The sequence below is a fragment of the Dermacentor andersoni genome, chromosome 8 (assembly GCF_023375885.2).
Source record: "Dermacentor andersoni chromosome 8, qqDerAnde1_hic_scaffold, whole genome shotgun sequence".
NCBI lineage: Eukaryota > Metazoa > Arthropoda > Arachnida > Ixodida > Ixodidae > Dermacentor > Dermacentor andersoni.
The window spans coordinates 57,719,652-57,735,366 of NC_092821.1; the positions used below are offsets into that span (position 1 = coordinate 57,719,652).

A 15,715-nucleotide genomic window follows, 5' to 3' on the forward strand; every position below is an offset into this window, starting at 1 on the left:
CACGCCAGCGTGCTTGCAGGCACGAGAGCTTCATCTTGCTAATTCGTCTGCTATGCCAGCACGTGCTTTGCGATGTCCTCGCCATCATCATCGTCCTTGTTTTCGTTGTCCAGCGGCGACTATTTCCTCCTTGCCGTAGTAGCGCCGAATTAGACGTGGTCAACCAAATTTGATTGAATCCATGCAAAGCAGCGACTCGGAAAGTGCGGCTAGCGACAGCCATCAATATGCGTATGCACCAGTACAAGTAGTACGAGCCATTCGTCGAGGGCACTTTGCGAATGAAGCATATTCTGGCGCAGGACACAACAAGGCGAGGTAAAAGTCGACACAGCATCAGGCTTGTGGGTACGTAGTCTTGGTGAAAGATTATCGGACTGCTCTAAGCTCGGCCGGTTGTGTTTATACCAGGCATGCTCAAAATGAAACAAGCAAATCTGGCTGCTCTTAAGCGGGGTCCATTCTAAGCATCCAGCAGCGCGCACGAATTCGGACCACTTCTGCCACTTATCAATGCCGAGCAAGCCAAGCGAGCTGGCGATCGTTGGGAAACGGTATATAGGCCTAGCTCACTAGCCGTCGGATCCGAGGCCGACGGCCCTTGCAACCCATCCACAGCTGGTAATAAAGCATCTATATTCTTCCAACACAATTAACGTCTGCACATTTATGTCGCTCATAAGTGATAATACAATTAGTCTTCCCAACGCTGTTGGTAGTGATGAGAAAACATGTTAACCATGTGAGTTGCTTTGCAGAAAAAATTGCAACGGCGGCTGCACTGACCGCTTGCGAGTCAAAATCACGCCAACGATTTACTATATCGCGCAACATTTTACTATAGTTTTTAAGGAATGAGGAATGAATCTGTTTGCAACAGTTGTTTGCTAAACATGAACACTTGTCATGCATGTGCTGATTTAGGGACGACTGAAAAATTGGCTAATTGCGTGCTGGTGTGGGCGCTGAACCAGCAGCCAGTGCTGTAAGGGGAACTCTGGCTGTGCCTGTGGGAAACTGGACAGGTGGAAATATTACGTTGAGGACGACGAGTGATACTACTGTGGCTTGCATGCTGGCATCGCACCCACCAGCTACATCGTCATGGACTGACTATCTCTTGCCGACTACTTCACTACCAAAAAAAAATAATCGTAATGTGTGTGCGGTAGTGAAAGGTCCGTCTACTTGGATGAAGATGCGGATCTCACACTACAGCCACACTGCAAAGGAAGTTGCGAGGCCCTCATCACTTCAAGCATTAATCAGTCACGAGATGATGAGAATTTCAGCATTCGTGGTGATCTTGTGCAACAAAGGAAAAGGGGTAGCGGACTTATTCTGTAGTAGTAAGCATTTGTTTATGGTCTTCTCGACAGATTTGATAATTCAATGTTTGGTTCATTTGGATGTTGTCGTTTTTTTTGGTACCGAGAAATCCAAACGAATGAGGCTTTGTTGTGTATTTCTTTCCTGTGATTAAACCACCATTCCATGAGTGCTCATGCAGTAACTTTTCTATGGCGGAGCTGTTTCTCTCTTTTCTTCAGAATGTCAATGGTGCCAACATTGTGCTAGAACATGTAGACTCTGAAAAAATAAGTAGCTACATTAAAACCAAGCTTTGTTAGCGTTTTTAACAGCATCAGTGCTATTTTGTGGCTTCCTTTACTACATCTTCCTTTACTACAAAAGACCCCTAAAACTTATATAGTGTCACAGCGTGTCACAGCATGCTGCATAACTTTCGAACATTAAATGCAAATATGACTAAATTTTCTCTGTAAATAATTACTGATAGATGTCTTCCAATATGCCCTTGAAAGAGTACTCTGCCAGTCCAGACTGATTCTGTGTTTCTTCTTCAAGTTGCTCAATGAGCTCAAAATGAACCCATGAGTGCAGTACACTATTAAAAATTTCACCCGAAAGGCAAAGCATCATTGTGAGAGCGAATATGCAGACAGCTATACAAAGAAAGAATAGTAGTTTTATCGACTGTATAAACTTGTAAACATTCGCTTACTAACTAGCATGGTATCACGAGCGCACAAGCAAACATGAACACGTCTCACTCGACTGAGGACACTCACTGTCAAAACGCTAGAGTGAGGAAGTGCAGCAGCAGCAGCGAGCAAATTGACATTTGGGCTGCCTCTCACTTCAACCTGAACTAAGCCGCGAAAACGCAGCGTATACGAAGCTATCAGCACACGGCAGGCTCTGTCCCCATCACAGATCGCTTTCAAGATAGGACCCGCATGGCAGCGCCATATGCAGCAGCGGCAGGTGCCAAACCCCCTCTGCCCCCTCCCTCCCCTCCCACCGGTGCCTTGCCCACACAAGAATAAGCCACCATTGTCGGCTCAGGCTCGCAAGCTTTCACTGACACAGAGTACATACAGCGCATGGCAACAGTGTTATTGCCCTAGGACATTGCACAGAGCATCGGGGCGACGGCAATGGCAGAAGTGGACCTGGAGTGTCCATATAATTGCTATCGCAATTTAAAAAATAAGAAAAGTACGGGCTTTGTTGTTCAAAAGGAACACACAAAGCTATTGCAACACTCAGTATCCCGTGTCCAGTGCCATGCCGGATTATGGGTTCAGTGTCACGTGCTGGGCACTGGTGCGAAAAGTGTGAAATGCAGTGCCTGGCCACCACACATTTTTTTTTAATACAGAAAGCAAGAGAGTGTTTCATTGCAATAAAAAAATGAGAAAAAAAGAGTAAAGATAAAGAATGTTACCACCAGGATTCGATCGTCTGACCTACGGATCCCAAGCCCAGGACTATAACACTACACCTTGCCAGCACATGGCACGTTGCGAATAATTTGCCATATTAAGACCCAGGCACAGTTCTAGTTTTGCACAGACACATCTCGCATAGACATAGCACATGCGCTATCACCCCACAACTAAACTTACACCTGTATCAGAAAGAAAAAGTTGTTGTCCTTATTCAATATTATGCACGGAAGTGCCACAACACTTAGTATTTTCTTTTGCGATTGGTATTTTAACTTCGAAAAAAGTCCTAAATGAACCACCTATCCAGGACACTATATGGGCTGTTACTGCCGTAAGGGATGTGCAAAATGTTTTTAGTTCAACAATGTATTTCAATCTACACGTCTGTCTAACCACATATTTTCGTCAGAGAAGGGTATAGCGGTGACAGCCTTTGGCAACAGCACATCGGTACTCATTGCTTCTTGTGCTGAAGCTCTGGACACACACACAAAAAAAAATTTATTTAAGAACACCGATGCAAAAGCTGAAATATAGCGATTTATCCTTGTTACAGCTGTTGATTCCTGAGCCCAGACGGGCTGATAGCGTGCAGATGGACTCGGCGGGTAAGCTAGGCATTAACTTCGGTGGAAGGGTGTGATCTTGGGGCGGGTACGGAGTGAATTCTAGAATGTGTGTATTTGAGCCTCAGAACCTTTTATCCATTATGTTTTAGTACACTAAGGAAAATGGAAGTGCATGAATTGCCTCAGCTTTGTTTCGGTGCGATAATATCAATCAGCGGCAAACTTGCTGGGCATCTGCTCAAAAGTGTCTGAACGACTTCTGGGTTTCATGTCAACTCCACAATACTGCAACAACGGCAACAACTCGCAGTCATCCTTTGCGTACAAGCTACAAAAGGATGAGGCGTTATCTGCATTTGCGTAATTTTATTCAAGAATATACATACTATATTCTGAAACCAGCTTCGCACGAACGCAACCAGCGCAGTTTCCGGTACGAGCCAGTCAACTGCAGCAAGAACCAGTGCCTGTACAGCACAAACCAGTGCATCCCAGTGTCTGGGCAGTGAAACCAGCATCTCGTCCAATGTGACCTAGCTCTTATCCTGCGCTCTCCCCGGTGTCCCAGCGATTCCCAGCGAGCACCAGTGTCACCAGTGCAATCCAGTGTCAGAAAACGTATTGGTTTCACACTGGAAGGCACTGGAAGAAGCTGGTTTTTGTAATAGGCAAATGCATTACTCAGGGGCTCTGGATTAATTTCAGTCTTGGGATCATTTAAAGCGCACCAAAAACATGGTACACAAGCTGATTGCCACTAACTGAATCTGTGACTTCAAAATCATGCCACACAGCCACCGTGATGGCTAAAAGCATACTGCTGTCAATCATCCCAAAAGTGATAGAAGGGGAGACAATGCCCTACCTTGAACACGAGCAAGCAGTAGAAGCCCAGAGACAGCGCAGACAGGGAGGTCAGGCTGTCCAGGTTGCGCAGCAGGCCCAGGGGCAGACCCACGCAGGTGCCCAGCAACAGGAGCACGGTCAGCCGCAGCCGCGGGGATGCCTCGAGCAGGAAGAAGTCCGAGGCCAGAGGAGGGGCCAGGTCGCCCATCACCACAAAGAAGGCCACGCAGCTGCCCAGCAGGAAGCCCAAGATGCTGGGGAAGCGCAGCAGCAGCAAAGAGGGAAGGAAAACAATACCGGGAGAGTGTTCCAATACTCATTGAAGGTAGCTAAATAGACAGCTAAGTGAAGTCTCATTCCAATCCAGATAAAGCCGGCAAAGAAAAGAGCTTCGCAACGACAGCGTCAAAGTCAAGAATGATGCAGGCTATATTGCTGTCCAAATGAAGCGGTGGCTCAGCAGGAAGCTCAGTGGAACGTTCACCTGCTGCCAGCAAAATGTAGCCACGCCTTTTTATGCTTTCAATAGTAAGTCACATTGCTTTCTTTCTTAGGTTTTCACATGCAAGGTGTTAAAACACAGCAATAATATTACATTTACTTGTGTCAGGCCCACATTCACATATGGCCTGCAAAACCACATTGGAGTGCAAGAATTTGGAAAAAGAAGTCACACGCTATGTCACACGCATGCCTGTGTGCTTGTTAATTTCTGCAAACTGCTACTAGATGGTACTAGTCCTGCCAACGATGGCAACACTATCACCATATCTCACACTTGGTACCACACTGCAACTCTGGTCACTGATTTTGACGAAGTGGCATTGATTAGGCCGGCAGGTCTGGCGGGTGACAAGCCGTTGTGGGAAGTTTGCCCTTACAATGTTTCTACCAGTACAGATTACATTGGCGACCAGGCATGAGATCACATGCATGGGCTCGCCATGCATGTGATCAGAGTTTAGGCTCGTGGGCAACCAGCTGGGGCAACCAAGTTCGTGTGTGTTAACTGGACTGAATAGCGTAAGCTCACGTGCAGGCATAATGCCAATAAAGCTCAGAACTAATCTTGCATAGCACAGCCTAAAGTGACAGTGTCACAGAGTCAAGGTCACATGCATAGCCTTTGTACTCTAATATCACCCAAGACACACATCAGGATGCAGGAGAGTGAATGAAAAATAGATACAGATTCGCTCCCGTTACTTGAAGGGTGCTAGCGCCTGTTTTTGAGTTGTCTTCAGGTTTGCCATAGATTGTGTATATCTCACACCCTCAGCAACAGCTCCCTCGGTAGAACAGAAACAGACCTTGAAAGCCATGCAGCCGTTTGTGTAGTGCAAGAACTAGAAGCGATTACAGGAGCCTGAAGCACATGATGGTTGCCATGATTCAGGCACAACCTATTTGCAGTCCTGTATGCACACAAGCCAGCCGATTACATGAATGGCCAAGGCAGGGCAAATTTGCAAACTGATCACTCCGCACACTATGATGAAGCAGAAGCAGCTGCGGCACTTACCCAATCTCAACCACCAGCTTGCCAGTTGGGCCAAACGTGTGGAAAGCTGCAAGGATATTTTTGGTTTGTCAGGACCATCCACCTAACTACAGTCAAATCTCGATAATTCAGTCAAGCTGGTCTGAAAATTTGTTTGAATTAAAAGAATTTTTAATTAAACGGACTTCTTTTTAAGTATTTGTGCACCATAGCATGATGCACGAACGGTGCGAGTCGTGAAATATTGTGGCGCGCAAGCACACAGCAAGCAAGGCCCACGCCGGCCAAAGCTCGCTTCCCAATAATGGCTGAAAAAGAAATGTTCAAGGAGCGGGCTAAGCTGCCGCCGGGCCGGGCTGACAGCGCCAGCACGAAGGCGGGCGTGCGCGGAGACCATCGAAGACGAGGAGTTAGGAGGGAGTTGAGAGGGAGGGAGAGGGGTGCATAGTTGTGGGAAAGGGTGGGAGGGAAGCGGATTTGCTCTCCTGCCAGCTTGCTGGATGGCGCTAATTACCTCTGCCACCTACTGCCACTGAAGCAGCGGAATTGCCGAGGCCAGGACTGGGCCTCTGCTGCTGCTTCCCTCTGCATGCTCGCGTGTCTTTTCCTTCATCTGCTGACCAATCGGTGCTGTATTTACCTTCTTCGTCCTGCGTTCTTAACGCGAGTCATGTCTTATCTTGATGACGAAGTCGTTGCCACTCCAATGACATGTCGAGCGCCCCCTAGCAGAGTGTGACATGTTCTGCGAACGGACGCCGCCATGGCCGTGAGCATGAGCCATTAAAGGCTTTCACCTTAAAACGCTGGAGTGGAGAAGTGCGGTAGCAGGAGTGAGCGAATTGACCTTTGTGCAGCCTCTTGTTTCAACGCACACTAAGCGACCAGAACATGGTGCGGTGCGCCTAGATGCGTAGATTCTGTCTCCATTGCAGAACGTTTTCAACATAGGGTCTATGCAGCCGCACCGTACATAGCAGCCGCCAGAGTAGAAAGCTTCTCCTGTTTGCGCCAGTCCCGCACGCAAGTTTCGGGAATTCCGGACGCCCATAATGCGGCCCAATTTCCGTCCGTCTCTGCACACGTGATCACTTTCCTTTTAATTGCGGCATCGTGATGAACTCGGCATGTCCTTGCAGTCAGCACTTCCATACTGATAGAGCAAATGTGGAAAATGGGAAGAACGGGAAGACAGATGGTGCACTAACCTAAGCACACGCACTACAGCACATGGAGGAAGCTACAGCAGCTAGGCTCAAAGCGTGTGCGAGGCAGCCATTTTGAAATGCCGATGGCGACATGGTAATGCAGATTCAGGGTCGTGCCCGATTCTAACTTGCATGCAATTTTTGGACCCATTTAAGTGGAAAAAAAGTGCGCATTAGATTCGAGTAAATACGGTATGTTTGAATGAACTGTCACAAATGTATGCATGTTAGAATTACCGGGCATTTTCCTCCACTAGAATACATATAACTTTTGCGGGACCATGGCGCCAGTTAAAGTAAACTGGAAGTTAAAATTAAGCATATTCGAATTAACGAGATTCGACTGTAGTACTTACACATAGAACTTTTGCAAGCCCTTCATGAAGAAAGTTACCTTAATGTCCCAAGTTGCGCATCCATCTACATAAAACCACGTACAGTAAAACCTCATTAAACCGTACCCACTTAAACAGTAGTTTCATTTTAAAAGCCGTAAAGTAAAATCCCCGACTCAGAGGCCATTGAACATAATGTGTTTTGTATCCACATAAACTGTACCAGCTTATTGTGTACGTATCGCTTAGCATGTAATGTTTCCACTTTTCATTGCGCAAACACGGCGGTGCGTCGTCTCCATCGGGCGGCCCAGCAGAACAAGCCTCAGAGATCGGAACAATGGCCTCCAAGCGCCCTGTGCATTTGGGTGTGAAGTCACATCAACATCATCTCGGCGGCATACCAAAGAGTCGTGTAGCATCGCGCAAGCGAAGACTCACGTCATGTTGAAGCTCGGATAAAAAAGACGCCAGATGCTCAGCATAGAAGAAACATTAGACATTGTTCATGCTATAGAATGTGACACGAAGAAGTCGGCGCTGGCACGCGACAGGGATGTGCAAAGTGCCCATATATTTTGATGAAGAGTTTCTGCGATCTGCAACAGGAATCTGCTGTTGACTACGGTGTGTGGCATTTGGAATGCGAAGAAGTTGCTCGGCAGGGCTGCTGCGATTGCGAAGAGAAGTCGGCTACGAGGTTTGACTTTTTGCTATTGTTGCCTCTGTTGTTGCCGAAGAGCCCGCTAGCAACAGTGATGAGAACAAAGGGAAAGTGACAGCACAGGCAATTCAGGCCCGACAGAGGCAGGAGCTGCGCGTTACGTCAGCCTCATGAATGCAATCGTCGCGACGAGAACAATACCCCGCAATGAAAAAGACGCCCCGTGACTTCTGCAGCGCTACCACACGCATGCATGAAGAATACGTAACGTCAACAAGAAATCTGCCATGCGAGTGTTTGCCAAGAAGAGGGGGCTGGCTAAAAAGCTGCCTCGCAGCTTCAGTAAGCCACTGTCGTCGCTGCTAGGCCGCTGTGGCATAAAACGAAAATAACACTTTTGTCGCACGAAGTGAATAAACACTGCATGTTTTTTTCCCCTTTCATTGCACCTCCTCTGAGTTCCGTTTTTGACAAGTAGGTGGTCGATCTCATGCTATTTCGGTTAAACTTTACTATCGTTTAGCACATATTTTTTTCGAGCTCTGGCCAGCCACTCACCGGCCTACTCCGGCCAACTAGTCAGGTTTAATGAGGTTTCACTGTGCTATTTGAACACTATAAACTACACTTACCTTACCACCATGTGCCCTTTTCGAAACACTTCACAACTGTATTTCAAAGAAGCAAATGTATGCATAAATGGCGTCACACCATAAAATATTATTTATTAATGATTTTTAAGAAACTGTTTAATACTGCTTTTTAATGATAATTTGCTTATATATATATATATGTTTTCATTGAATGGTCAGAAAGCTGTAACACTAACATTTTGACAGTTTTCTAATTTCATTTACTTATTTAGGTGAAGATACATGTCACTCACCTGGCTAGACCTAGTCAGGTAACCAATGACCATTCTGTATTTGAAATTAATTCTGTAAATTTTGCTTACTCTGCTCCCACGTGTCCACTTGTCAGGTGCTGCCCCTCATATCCTTGTTTGGCTTCAGTAAGCCCACTTTAGTATTTTGATAGAAAATCGAACTATTATTACTACATTTGCAGCAAAGGAGAGGTATGCTATAGTGGGCCACCATTTCCAGCGCTTTCTAGTGGGCCAATCACTCCAATGCTGTGCTCGGGGAATGCAACTCGTGCTGAGAGTCCGTGCCCTGCTCTCACACTCGGTCCAAATGCTGGCAACTAATAAACACCTTTACAAGTGGAGGAGAGTGCTTCGGCCTACAACATCAACCCTGGAGCTTTGACCCGTACCCTATGCTCAACCATGCCTGAAGACTCATCCCCGCAAACGCCTCCTACTTTATCCCAGCAACCGCCTCCTCTGTCAGTCATGTGGTCTGGTGTACCTCGCCACAGACACCCTGCCATTTTCAGCAGCGTGAACGACGGTGACATCGAGGACTGGCTGACGACATATGAAAGGGTAAGCGACCACAACAAATGAGACGATCCCATGAAATTGAGCAATGTGCTCTTCCATCTCGCCATCGTCACCAGTCTCTGGTACAACCATGAGGCCGACTTTCCGACGTGGTCCTTATTCAAGACCTCTTTAGTGGCTGTGCTTGGTCGCCGTGCTGTGCACCAGCTGCGTGCGGAATCGCGTTTTCAAGAACGTGCACGCACCCGGGTGAATCATTTACCAGCTACACTGAAGATGTTCTGGACTTGAGCAAGAGAGTCAACACGACAATGTCGGAGTACAACAAAGCCTGAAATGTCATGAAAGAGAGAGAGGACGATGCTTTCAACACGCTACTTGCAAAGAATCCTCAGTCCATGACTGAAATCGTCACTCTATGCCGAAGTTACGAGGAGCTATGCAGGCAGTGCTCGCTGACATGTTGCCCTTCATCACACATTGCTGGTTTGGCTATCATCTCCGACAAGTCAGCTTTGCTTGCAGAAACGACTGTTTGTCCGGGAGGAAGTTGCACGCCAGCTCTCCTTGATGATCGTTGCTTAGTTGCCGCAAATACAACAGCTTGCCTCGAATTTTATGCCTCCTCTCCATCGCGAGATCAAGCAAGAAATCACCGAGGTCTTGCCAAACCAGCGTAAACATCTTCCTGTGGCTGGACCACTAAGCCACGCTGAAGTCATTGCGCCACCACAACAGGTCCCCATGGCTGCACCACTCAGCCAGGCTGAAGTCGTTGCGACAACCCAACCACTCTCTCCAAGTATGTCTCTCCGTTATGCCGACGTAGTGGCTAGGCCCCTACTGCAAACCACCACACAGTCATATCAGCAGCTGCCCTAGCGAACTGGTGGCGTACTCCTGACAACTGGCCAATGTGCTTTGCATGCAACTACGCCAGTCACGTCCCACATTATTGTTATCGTGTACAGCTGCCTAGCGCCGCATCACCTGTGACAAGCAAGCCCAACCGTCCATATTATGACCCCCCGTCAGCTATGTCGCTGACAGAAAAGGATTGAAAGTTGGGCGAGTTGGTACAGTAACATATTCTTGGGTTGTAGCGCGAAGTGGCACATACACAGACAAGAAGAAGCATTTGTCCTCTCTTCTGCTAGTCTGTGCGTGTGTCACTTTACGCTACAATCCAAGAATATGTCACTGACATTGTGCCCGATGCCCACTACCCACCGTTCACCATCTCCTTGCCATCGCTCACTGTCACCGATGCAACCTTGCTCCATGACTTGGCGACTCCATGACGCAGTCCAAGAGCAGGGGCTGTGACACCGTCGAAATGTGAAAGTCCTCACCGCTGTCCCTCGAACGTAAAGTGTTTGTAGAAGGTGTCCCGGTATCTGCACTCGTGGACACAGGGACCGGCGTATGTGTTATAGATGCTAAGCTTTGCCGCTTACTTTAAAAAATCACGAAGCCCCTTTCTGGGCTGTCCTTCCACAGTCAGTGCTCAGCATATTCACCCCTTAGTGGCTTGCACTGCTCATGTTGTCACTGACTACGTTTTATATGCCATAGAATTCATCATCCTTTCCTCATGCTCTCATGACGTTATCCTCAGCTGCGATTTTCTCTTGCGTCACAAAGCCGTTATTCATTGTGCATGGACCAAAATAGAACTCTCGCCACTGTTAGAATTGCTGCTCACCGACAATTCTTCCCTTTCGAGGAAACTACTTGTCCAAGCCGACCACCACATTCCTCCAAACACGTCAACGATCATGCCCATGTCCTGCAGAGAAATCTGATACGCTGTTGCACTACTGTCTCCCTCTGACCGCTTTCTCACTCATAAAGGTCTGCTGCTACCTTTTGCGACAGTGGACATCATACAGAGCTAGAGCACCATTTTTATTTGCAACCTATTCCCATACCCTATGATGCTGCTCACAGGGCAATGTCTTGACAATGTAGAAGCAATTGACGACGTGCAAGTTATGGACGTGCCCGATGGCAATTACCGTGCTAGTTCCAGTGCGCTCAGTGCTGTTTCTACGTGTGGCCTATAGACCAGTGATGTGTTCGGTTCTTTTATTGCCGAGGACCTTACACCAGTCTAGTAGTCTCAGCTTTTGTGCCTTCTAGAAGAATGTCGTTCTTTTGATGTAGGGCAATCGTCCCTGGGCCGGACGTCAACTGTTACACATCGCATGGACACTGGCTCGCAACCACCTTAGCAGCAATGTCCGTATTGTGTATTTCCTACAGAACATCGTGTAATCGATAAACAAGCCAACGACATGCTTCGCCGCAAAGTGATACAACCTTCCAACGGTACATGGGCAACCAGGTGTAGCAGAAGGAACCAAGAGCTACACAAGCGCTCTAGGAAGCGCACAAGGAAGGTGGGTGCAGAAGTAGTGTCACCGCGAGTGCTCTTCTGGAGCTCTTGGTCATTAGAGGTAAAGGCCCGTGCAAGATCTCGACACTCTTCAGCACGTTTTGCCGTTTCAGAAATGGGCACACATTCATATCTATGCATCTGGCCGATATGGTAGAAGTGTGTCGATGGTGTGTGACGGGTACTGACCATACAGTATGAAAAAGGGCGAAAATCCAGTGATGCTATGAGTAGCGCTGTTGTACGGGTAGGTTACGAAGGGCAGAATGACGTCCCAATTTGTGTGGTCGGAGGCGATGTACATGGCAAGCATGTCGCCGAGTGTACTTTTGAAGCATTCTGTAAGGCTGTTGGTACGAGGACGGTACTCCTAATTGTATGATGAACAACGTGGCACTCTTTAAGAATGGCTTCAACTACTTCGGACAGGAAGACAAGTCTGCGATCACTAAGCAGTTCCCGAGGTGGCCCACGACGCAGGATGAATCTACGAAGCAGGAAGGAGGCAACATCGCGTGCTGTAGCTGCCAGGTGGGTGACAGTATCAGCATATCGCATGAGGTGGTCGACTGCCACAATGGCTAAGCGGTTTCAAGCCGAAGTCAGGGGAAGGGGCCCATACAAACCGATGCCGAGGTACCCAAATGGCTGGATAGGGCAAGGTAAAGGATGTAGAATGGCTGGCGAGAGGCGGGCTAAGATTTTCGGTGCTGACAATCGGGGCATGAGTAAACGAACTTCTTAACGTAACTGTACGTCCCTCAGCAGTAGTATCACTGTCGAAGGTGCTGGGTAAGTTATGAAAACTGCCAAGTGTGCACCCTGTGGATCGGTGTGGAAAGCTGCGCATATTTTGGAATGCAGACTGCGAGGTACTACTAACAACCACTGGCGCCAGTCGGAGTTATAATCGTGTCGGTGAAGCACCTGGTCACAAATGGCAAAATGGTGAACCGCTTGACGATGCAATGTGCAAGTGGTTGGTTGTGCTGATGAACCAGGAAGCAAGTCTATAAGGGAGGCAATCCAACGGTCCTTGCACTGCTCAGAAGCAGTGGTGGTAAGGTCAAGCGAAGAAACGGTAAACTGAGATAGTGAGCAGCAGGCATTGTCGTCAGGTAACGGAGAGCGTGAGAGGGTGTCGGCATCAGAATGCTGGCGTCCGTTGTGGTACAGCACGTGGATATCGTAGTCCTGCAGGCGAAGTGCCCACTAGGCAAGACGGCATGAGGGATCTTTCAAGGTCGACAGCGAGAATAGTGCTGGTGGTCCGTGATAAGAACTAATGAACGGCTATACAAACAAGGCCAGAACTTAGTAAGAGCCCAGATGATGGCCAGGCATTCTTTTTTTTGTTACTGTGTAATTGGTCTCAGCTTTCATAAGCGTACGACTTGCATATTCAGGAAACCCTAGTTTGCGCTGGGCAAGAACAGCGCCAAGGCCAACACCACTGGCATCTGCGTGCACCTGGGTAGGGGCTGTCGGGTCGTAACGGCCCAATACTGGCTGAGACGTTGGCAAAAGACAGAACTTTGTGAAGGCCTCGTCACACTTGGAGGACCACAAAGTGAGGGGCCCATTGCTTCTAAGTAGCTTCGCCAGGAGCGATATGATGGCAGCGAAACCGCGAATGAAGCGTATGAAGTAGGAGCACAGACCTATAAAACTTCGCAATTCTTTGATGGACATTGGCTTAGGGACATCGGCGACAGCTTGAAGCTTAGCTGGATCGGGGAGAATTCCATCCTTGGGTACAATGTAGCCTAGAATTGTCAGCTGGGAAACTGCAAATCGGCACTTCATTAGGTTTAGTTGTAGGCCAGCATTTGTTAAACATGTCAAAACACACCGGAGCCATTAAAGGTGGGTGGTGAAGTCAGGAGCAGAAACAATGTCGTCTTCTAGATAGTACAAGCACGAGTGCCACTTTAAGTGGCACCGAACTGTGTCCATAATGCGCTCAAAAGTTGCGGACACATCACAGAATCCAAAAGGCATTACGTTAGCTTCGTATATACCGTCGGGTGTGACAAAAGCTGTCTTCGGCCGATTGGCATCTGCCATAGTTACTTGCCGATACCCCAAGTGCAAATTTAGAGATGAAAAGGATTCTGTGCTCTGTAGACTGTCACTCACATGTCTATGCGCGGCAGAGAATAGATGTCCTTCATAGTGATCTTGTTCTGGTGCCGGCAGTGCACACAGAACCGCACAGAACCACATTTTTGTGCAACACACTATACCAATGCCTCCTTTACTAGATGCCCGCCGCGTTGCTCGCTTTCCCATTGTAGCAGTGGTTCCCTGTGTTGAAGTTAGTTCAGCATAAATTCCGTGAGGCGGCGCTCGTTGCCTTTTCAACTTCCGGCAGATGTGGCAGCGGCAGCTGAATGCATCCGCTGGCGCGTTATATGCGCGGGCGTCTGTTAGCAGGCGTTATCGCAGGCCTCCGAGACGGTGACAGATGCCATGTTAATCTCAGAGGTCGCAGCACGTGATTGCAAGTCGCAGGCGTTCGCCATGAGAGGCGCTCGTTGCCTTTTCGCGGAGGAGAGAAAAGGGAGAGGGCCCGGAACCGAGCTACCGGACAACGTGGCAGGCATCTAGTAAAGGAGGCATTGACTATACATGTGTACTAGATATGTATGTTAATAAGGCAAGTTGGAAGTCTGCACTCTGTATCTTATTTCTGTGTTCATTCCTTTCTTTATGTGCTACGTTTCACCTGTCAAACCACTATGAACTGAAAACTGTATCTCTTATTAAAGTACACACAAGGACTAGCTTATCTTAGACAGCATTTGCAAAATGTTTTGCACAATTTCCAAGAAGAGCATCCTTGAAGCCGCAATGGAATTTTAGACCGCATAAAAAGCCTAATTTCACATAGTGTAATTATACACAGCCTTCATACAAAATGTTACATTTGAAATACAAGTGGGTGCATCATGGAAACCTTGCAAAAGTAGATTTCTTTGATACCAAAACTGGAAAAAAGAAAAAAAAGTAAATGACATTATCGCTTGCTGGAAATTTAATAAAACCCAGAGCTTTGGGAACAAGCATGGCTCCTCATTGTGACTTCCAATACCAGGACGTGCACTGAAGATTTCAGAGGTGAAGCACTGGGATTTACATCAGATTTGTGAACCACAGAGAGCACAAATTGTCTGCTTAGGTTTTGCTTAAAGGCAGTTATAAGAGAATTACACAATTTACCAGGCCTACAGCTTTGCCAAAATTGCTTTGGTAGCATGTACTACTCGTCTATAACCAAATTTTGCAAAAGTGAAATTGTGCTGCCGCTGACCTTTAATCATTCAGGATGCACCTAGCTCACCCAGATTCACTGGCCAAATGTTGTCCATGACATGCACATGACCTGTCTCATGAAATCAGTATTTCAGGTAAGTTTAGGTAATGAATTTGCCAACATAACGAAACAGTTATGACCTTTGCACATGGCTTACCTAGGAACTCGTAGTTACGACGCCTAGCTGTGATGGCCGACTTGAGGAGCAGGTGGCAGGTCATGCGTGTCAGCAGCCCACTGACCAACAGCAGCAAGGAACTCAACACTATGCCACACTGGGTAACAGAGAGAGAGGTACACTCATCACTGAAAGCTTCAACAAAAGGACTTCACTTGCAAAGAACACTTCATTATAGCATTGTGTTTAAACTAGGCCGGGCTCTGGAATGACTTGTACGTCACATATTAAGAGACAACTCATGCAAAAAATAAAACACAGATTGCAAAAGTGAATTGATCCTAACAGGATACGATCCTGCACAGCTTGCGCCGGCCGATTAATAATTGGGTTTATTATTTATTTATTCACTTGCTAGATACTGCCGGTTACCTTTTGGAAGCCATGGCAGGAATGGGCACATCGGTTTTACAAAGAATAAATTATACATTGCAATCATTCAAGACAACAAAAGTGATAACAATAATAGTATTGCATACACATACTGAGAAAGCAGATGTGACTAAACGACGACTGGAGGCGAGAACAAGAAAAGG

At 47.4% G+C, this 15,715-nt stretch overlaps 1 protein-coding gene across 3 annotated transcripts in view; it reads right to left on the reverse strand.

Moving 5' to 3' along the window:
- LOC126526340 (uncharacterized) overlaps window positions 1-15,715 on the reverse strand; it is a 104,442-nt gene that overhangs the window by 75,339 nt on the left and 13,388 nt on the right. For 2 of the 3 annotated variants that reach the window (XM_050174240.3, XM_050174242.3), the window contains exons 3-5: window positions 15,159-15,276; window positions 5,694-5,739; window positions 4,191-4,425 (exon numbers count right to left, since the gene is read on the reverse strand). In XM_050174240.3, the coding sequence (XP_050030197.2) occupies window positions 4,191-4,425; window positions 5,694-5,739; window positions 15,159-15,276 (399 nt within the window). Of the gene's footprint in view, window positions 1-4,190; window positions 4,426-5,693; window positions 5,740-15,158; window positions 15,277-15,715 lie in introns of those variants that run through there. The other variant, XM_055068156.2, reaches the window with a different exon arrangement.